This window comes from Echeneis naucrates, chromosome 7 (assembly GCF_900963305.1).
Source record: "Echeneis naucrates chromosome 7, fEcheNa1.1, whole genome shotgun sequence".
NCBI lineage: Eukaryota > Metazoa > Chordata > Actinopteri > Carangiformes > Echeneidae > Echeneis > Echeneis naucrates.
In genome coordinates, this window is record NC_042517.1 from 1,568,321 (window position 1) to 1,576,339 (window position 8,019).

Consider the following 8,019-nt stretch of genomic DNA (forward strand, 5'->3'; position numbering starts at 1 on the left):
CTGTCTTTTGTTTTTGTGGTCCAGGTGAGAGTGACACGTTTTACAGAGATGCAGTAACACAATCAAATAAATAAAATAAAATTAAATAATGGAAAGAACATTTCTTCAGGAGTTTTTGGCTTCGTGCAAACCTCAAAGTACCAGATCTGTGTTGGGATCAGGCCCAGGAATCTGCCTGTTAAATCCTGATCCTGAAGACCAAACACATCCTAAAGGATGCTAAACAAATAAATCTGCTTTTCCAGGATTATTCCAGGCTGGTTGAGGAGAGAGCGAGAGGCGAGATGGAGACTACAACTCCCAGAATCCCCCTGGGTCACAGACACACACATACAATGATAACAAACGAGAGGCAGGCAGCAGCTGGGAGAGAAGGAAACAGGAGCAGAGAGCTTCCACATCAGTGGAGCTTTTCTCCGCTGCAGAGAAACCAGAAAAATCGGAGCGGCAGGAATCAGAAATCCGACGAACATGGCCAAGAACCAGGAAGTGGAGCGCATCGCCAAAAAACTGGATAAAATGGTGCACAAGAAAAACACGGTGAGTCCCCCTCCTCCCAAAAAATAAATAAATAAATAAATAAACAGAGGAGATGATCAGGTGATGGAGCTTTAACCTTTAACTGCTGATGGAGGAGGGGAAATTTCTGGAAAGCCTGTTTGCGCTCCCGCTCTTTGCGGGAGGATTTACGCACAAAATGATCGATGCTGCTTTTACTGATCGGAGGAAATAATCGGATAGAAAGCTCTCCTCGGTTTTGATTGGTCTAAAAGATGAATCCAAACACCTGGAGGGAATTATCCTGCTCGATCTTCTCCGTTTAACTGACTCCACGTGTTTCTCTTCAGGCGGTCATTTTGGAATTTATGATGTGGTGGAAATCTGAGACTGTCCGTTTAAGTGACACTTTAAAACTTCAAATTCACCCAGAAAGCTGCATTTCTTTAAAAAAAAAAAAAAAAAAAGCTAATGTTTCTGAATTAAATACAATTAACCAGATGTTGATTTTCTTCTTTCTGATTTTCTTGATTTCTTGTTTGTGTTGTTGGAGTCACGAGGACTTTGTGTGTCTGTCTGCATCATCCCTGGGTTGTACGCTGTGACACGATTGTCGTGTAGCGTTTTTGCCTCGAAGGTGGTTGTGATTGAAGTTTGGCCTCCATGCAGCAGGCCAACATCTTCATCTAACAGTGATGACTCATGCTTTGAAATAAAAGAAAGATTGAAGACGGACAGCCAGGATAAATACCTGATCGTGACAGCGTGACCTTTGACCTTTGGCTCTCCTTGAGGAAGCTGAATGTTTTTAACAGACGGATCTTTTTGTTGTTTTGTTCAGCTCTTTTTGAGGTGATTTTTAAGCTCAGCTTGGAGCTTCTGAACTAAACTATGAGCTCCAAGCCAACACATTTATATTCATTTATCATTTTTGTCGATATGATTGCATGTTGATTGTTGTGTGTCCGACGTGTGTTCAGTCTTTGTATGATGCGCTCTTTGCTGCTGCAACCCAGTCCAATCCAACGAGCAGGTCCTGAGCAGCTGTTGTCACATTAACACACATCACATCATTAAACAACAACAACAACAAAAGAACAATTACAATAAATGACCAGTGAAACGGGGTCAAAACTAAAATTGCAGGAGACAGATTTTGAGGCGACGTACTGAAAAAGCACGATATTGTTGTTCAACTTGAATGTCAACGTGTGTATGTAATGTTTGCGGGTTCTGATTTGTGTTACACCTCCAGCTGACTTCATAGTGTGAAATTAATGCTGCTCACTGAAAGGAAGCTGCGAATTATTGTTTCTCTTTGACATTAGAAACGCAGACACAGATTACATAATGTGACTCCGTGTGTGTGCTGCAGAATTTGACATGAAGAAGCCGGTTGTGCGTTTTGTGTATCTGCAGGAAGGTGCACTCGACATGCTGCAGGAACTGAAGAACATCAAGATGTCTCTGGAGACCCTACAGGTGATTAACTCCCCACCGAGTGGAACAAAATTCAGCACTCTGCTTCCTGTTGAGCTAAAGACTAAATATTTTAGAATCGCTGCCGAGCTCTCTCTCCGTCAGAGTCTGTGTGACAAAGAGGAAAAACACATCAGCTCCGGTTCTTCTTCTCTGTCGACAGTCCACCAGAGTCGGGATGTCGGTGAACGCGGTGAGGAAGCTGAGCTCGGACGAAGACGTTCAGACTCTGGCCAAGACTCTCATCAAGTCGTGGAAGAAACTGCTGGGTGTGTGTTTTCTGTTTGGCTTTCATCTCTGTGTGCCGTTTTCAAAGAAAATGAAAAACCACACGTGAATCTGGGAAACGTTTCAGTAAAACCTCGACTAATTACGACGCAATTGAAGTTGAATATTTCTGAAGATAAAATGAAGCAATGAGATCGTTCGTTAACTTCACTGTGACTTCATCAGAAAAAACTGCATTCTCTAAATGAATTCGAACTAAAGGGACATGGATGTGCTATAGTGATGAATAACACAGTAATTCAGGTCAATTGAGTGTAAACAGATTAAGATTTAGCAGGTTTTTCTCTTCTCACCTCTAATTTTCACTTTTTAACTTTTGTTTGTTGACGTGTGAACCAAAGGCATGATGTTGTGCGTTTGTCCTTCTGCTGGTCGTCCCCCAGATGGGTCGGAGGGCAAATCGGAGGAGGAGAAGAAGAAGAAGGACGGCTCTCCACTGAGGTCGTCTTCCACCTCCAAAGACTGCGGCAGCGGCGAGAAAAGGTCCGTCTCACACTGATGACATCACCAAAGACTCGTTTCTTCTCGTTCTCTGCGTCTCCCTCACGTCTCCTCTTCCTCCTCAGCATGAAGAAGTCCGGGGAGATCCCCACCACCCCGACGTCCCCCAACGCTCCCGCCCTCCCCTCCCAGGTCACCTCCTTCCCGCCGGCCCCCGTCACCGCCGACAGCGTGCGGAACAAGTGTCGAGAGCTGCTGGTGGCGGCGCTGCAGACAGATGGTGACGTGATGTTTGATGTTTTGTTCAGACAGGAAGTAGAATGTCTCTGGATCACAGCTGCACACGTTCTCCATTTATACTTCCGCATCACGCTCGAGCGAGAGGCGGTCACAGAATCCTCAGGTGTCACCACACGACCGGAGCTCGTGCTGAAGGCCAGAAAGCTCTGAGAGGACAGTTAGGAAGTGATCCCTGAGTTTGAATGTCAGAAGTGTTGATTTACTCCTAAAGGAGAATGATCTTAATACCAACTGATCAACTGGCAGGAAATGTGGAATTTGTTTAAACACATTATCTCACTAATGTGTAGAATTTAGGAATGAGTTACTCTCCATCAGTGGTTTTGTAAATTTAAGTGAATCTGCGTGCAAAGCTTTTACTGTGTGTGTTCCAGATGACCACAAGACCATCGGAGTGGACTGCGAGCACCTCGCAGCACAAATCGAAGAGCATATCCTTTCATGTTGGAGACACATCCGTATCGTTTAACGGCTCGGGCCGCTGTTGGCAGCCACTCGCCAACAAAAACCTGGTCTAGAGTCTGAGTTGCAGGATTTCACTGTTGTTGCAGAGTAAAATGTGGCTTCATATGCAGCTGAACACTGAGCAACATTAAAAAGGCCTGACTGAGCTCTTAAAGTCCAGTAAAACACAAATATAAATCTAAATTTGTGGCAGAAGAAATCTGCCGAGCTTTATCGAAAACCAGTTTGATGATGTTCAGTTCCTGGGTGTCGTCTCGGTTGTGTGTCACTGTGCGTCCTTGACTGCCGGTTGTGCTCACATATCTTCACGGAGTTCAAGTCCACAGACATGAAGTACAAGACCCGTCTACGGAGCCGCATCTCAAACCTGAAGGACCAAAGAATCCCGACCTGCGGCGCAACGTCCTGTGCGGGAACATCTCGCCTCAACGCATCGCCAGCATGACAGCCGAGGTTGGTCGGAGTTTTTTTTTATAGATGGAGGCCGTTACGACCCCCCAAAGGAGATGATTAGCATTAGTTGTGTGTGTGTGTGTTTGTGTAGGAGATGGCGAGTGCGGAGCTGAAGCAGATCAGAGAGGCTTTGACCAAAGAGTCCATCAGAGAGCATCAGCTGTCGAAGGTCGGAGGAACCGAGACGGACATGTTCGTCTGCAGCGCGTGTCACGGAAAGAGCTGCACGTACACACAGGTAAGGACGCGCACGCACGCACACAAAGACACACACAAAGCCTGTGTTTGTAGAAAGCTCTCTCTGTGTGTCTGCTGTAGGTGCAGACACGCAGCGCTGACGAGCCCATGACAACCTTTGTGTACTGCAACAGCTGTGGAAATCGATGGAAGGTAAAAATTGCTATAATTTCTATTATTATTGAGGAACTTTCCATTTTCGAGAAATATAAATTCTAAACATCGGTAACGTTAGTCACGACCTTTTCCACTTGAAACTCTCCACAGAGCAGCTTCTTACTGACATTATTATTCAGGACTGAATATTTCATTTTAAGTTCACCTTTAAAGGGCTTTCAAACTGCAGGAACTTAAAACTAAAGTTTTCTGGGATCACCTACAAAAAATAAACACTCCAGCAGCTCTATTTAAAAAAAAAAAAAAGTTTTCATTGTCCTTCCTGTTGAAAGGCCCCCTGGGAAATGTAGGACACAAAGTAAATAACTGAGCGTCACTAACAGATGTTTACCACAAGATGGAAGCAGAGACCGCCCTTCGCTTTCCTTTTCCCTGCTCGTCATTTTATTCCACTTTTCTTTACATTCCCTCGATCATCCGTCTCTTTCCTCTCCCATTATTTACCCCCTCCCTCCCTTTTTTAGCTCCCAGCTTCAGGTCAAGGTGAAGCAACTCTTTTGAGAAGCTGTTGGTTAATTTGTTTTGTTCAAGTTGAGACAGCGGGAGAGGCTGAAAAAAAAAAAAAAAAAAAAAAATGGAGGGAGGCTCCGGCGAGTTAAACACAAATAAATCCACGTGATGCATTTTCTTAAACTCAGGAGCTCTTTTGTTTGGCTTTTTTGTTTTTTTAAGAGGCTTTTCTCACATTTTGCTGAGTCAAACAGAATATTTTTTAGGCACCCAGAGAAAAGAATGAAGTAAAACCGAAGGTGCTTCATTTGCTGTAAAATTAAAGCTGAATCAGTGTTTCTTTGGTTTATTTCATTCCATCATGCTGTTTTTCTGTCGCTTTGGGGAAGTGGAAGAATCTGAAGATAGAACACAAACACAGCGTTTACTGTGAACATGCAGCTTTTCGCTCTGATTTGGTCGCCACCACAGAGGTCTAAAAAAAAAAAAATAGCTGATGGCCAATTTAAAACGAAGATGATTTTAATTTTCTGCCTCTTTTTAAAACCATCTTTCTCTCTGTTTTCAGTTCTGTTGAAGAGGATGTGTGTATATTCCATCATGAAGCAAACTAAAGTGAATTGAATTTGGATTCAAACATTGATTTATTTATTTTTTTTATGTGACATTTCTTTTTATAGAAATATAAATTAAACTAAAAGCTGTAATATATTTGGAGAAAATATGCTAGTTGATGTCGTCTATTGATTTCATTTTGTTTGTACGGAACACAGTTTATTTCTTATGCTAGGTGAAGCTGAGAGCCAAATTTAAATCACATTTATGCCTTGTGGAAGCAGTGGATGTGCCTTTATTTGCTACGTTTGCAGCCAAATCATTTTGCCATTTCTATTAAAGTTGGTATCGAATGAAGAGCGTTCATTGTCAGGTTGTTTTGTATCGTCGTGTCTTCACATACATCTGCAGGAACGGTCACCAATGCTGAAGCTATCGTATGTTTGAGCCAGTTAATGTTTTGAAACGTTGCTAATGATTCCTCACTTCACTGTAAAACAAATGGGGGTCAAAGTGAATGAATTCATGTTAATACAACTCTAATTTTTCTGTTTGTGTTCATCTAAAATGTGTTTTTGTGCCATTTGGTGTTTGTTTAAGCTGTTTTATTACCCGACCTCCTTTTTTATTGATATGAACGTATTTCCATGTGTTGATAAATGATAAATCATCTCAGGATATTCAGCCCATACAGAAAGTTTTCAGGCCCTTTAAAGTTTTCCACATTGTGTTGCATTTCAGAGTCGACCTAAAATCTACACAATACTGCACAACATAATCATTCAGACCTTCAGCGGCGTTGGTGCGCAGAGATACTCTGTTGGGTTCAGGTCCGGACTCTGGCTGGATCCAGACTGGGACTTTTCCCCGCTGTTTTCTTTGGGTGGTTGTCTCGTTGAAATTTAAAAGCTTTCACCTCAGTCTGAGATCCACTCAGGGTTTCCCTCCATCCTCTGAGTCCTTCAGGTGCTTTTTGGCCAAACTCCCGGCGGACTGTTGTCTCTTGGCGTGGAAGACCTCTGGGTTAGGGTTAGAAAACACCTGACTGGGGGAGACTTGCAGTGATGTGAAGATCTAGAAGGACTGCTGGTTGCTCTAAATCTCTTCCATTTCAGAATGATGGCGGCTGCTCGGCTCCAGTGACGCAGAAACGCCCCTCCATCTTTCTCCGGATCTTGACACACTCCTTTCTCACAGCTCTTGGACCTTTGTCCCGACCTCACAGCTTCATTTTCACTCCAACAGCGGTGTGTCTTTCCTAGTTACGTCCAATGAACTGAATTAGATGCAGGTCAACTCCAATCAAGTGGCCCTTTGATAAACAGAACACTAATAGAAATGGGACATTTCCGTTTTTGCTATTGTGTGTAGATTAATGAGAAAAAACTGAATCCATTTGAGTCTGAAACAGAAACTTGAAAAGGTCTGAAAACTTTCTGTATGCATTGAATTAGTAGAATATAAATTCGACAATGGGTGAAATAGAAATTGCAGAAATTTGGTTTGTTTTTGCTTCAAAGACTAAACTTTGATCAATATTATAAATAATATATTTATATCACTGTTTCTTATATTATTATTTCTTTTAAATCAGTTTTGTCCTTTTTATTTTTAGATTTTCAGGCTTTAAACTTCTGACACGTCTTTAATTTAAACAACGTAAATGAAACCTCATTAAAATGTGCAGATTCCAGCGCCGAGTCAAGTTTGGTGTTAAATCCACAGAAAATGTAAACAGCGTGTCACCTGAGCCAGAGTTCTGCCTGAAAAAAGAAATAAAAAATAAATCACAAGCGAGACTAAAAAGAAAAATAGGTTTTCCGAACGATGCCGGCGGCGAGCGTTTGTTGACAGAGGTGCTGAGAAGGGTGAGAAAGCGGAGCAGAGAAAGCTCCTGTTGTGTTTGTTGTGGAAACACCGCTGAGCTCTTTCCATACATGAGCATGAGAGAGAGGAAGGACTCTGGGTCTGAGTGAGACCAGGATCTGTTTGGTCTCCTCCTTCCTGGATGGAAAACAGGCCGAGGTCACCTGGTTCAGACAGAATCCCCGGACGACTGAAGAGAAACATGGCCGGACCCGACCGGCTCGTTTGGGTCATATCTGACGAAAAGAAAATTCAGACTTATTAGAATTTAGATCTGCAGAGTTTGGCAGCAGCCTAAAAGGAGCCGAACGCTAACAGAGATAACAAAGCTAACAAACATCTGAAGCAATTTGAAGCCGTTCTTTTCCAGCTTTTTACTGAAAAAAAAAAAAAAAGTATCTGTACCTTCAACCTTAAAGTGGCCGATTGATCGACAGGAACGTCTTTAAAAACTACAGCAGCTGAGCTTTTAGCTTTTAGATATTACTATTGTTGAATGGCTTTTCTGCCAGAAGACAAGAAATAAAGAAAGCAAAAACATTTTAGCATGTTATGCTAACAGTATGGAAGCCCTAAGCAGCCAAAAAGTCATTCATTCCTCTGTTTTCCCATGACTGACTGACATGACTGTCGGGAGCAGCGACAGCAAAGCTCAGACTGCACTGACGAAGCTAACTGTTCCAATTTATAATACTAATAAAGAGCTCCTTCTGTTTTCTGCCTGTTTACATCACCGCTCCTTTAAATATTTAGCTATCCAATAAAAGCTGCCTCCAATATTAAATAATACATCTCATTATTCTTCCTTTC

General features: G+C 42.5%; 1 protein-coding gene across 1 annotated transcript; it reads left to right on the top strand.

Moving 5' to 3' along the window:
- The first annotated feature begins 357 nt into the window (after positions 1 to 357).
- Positions 358 to 6,884, top strand: LOC115046250 (transcription elongation factor A protein 2-like). The gene is given in 11 exon segments (XM_029506500.1): positions 358 to 540; positions 1,918 to 1,980; positions 2,141 to 2,246; positions 2,649 to 2,748; positions 2,832 to 2,986; positions 3,381 to 3,437; positions 3,771 to 3,845; positions 3,848 to 3,924; positions 4,016 to 4,162; positions 4,243 to 4,314; positions 5,357 to 6,884. Coding segments are annotated over 11 exon segments (930 nt in total). The 5' UTR covers positions 358 to 471; the 3' UTR covers positions 5,366 to 6,884.
- Positions 6,885 to 8,019: the final 1,135 nt, after the last annotated feature.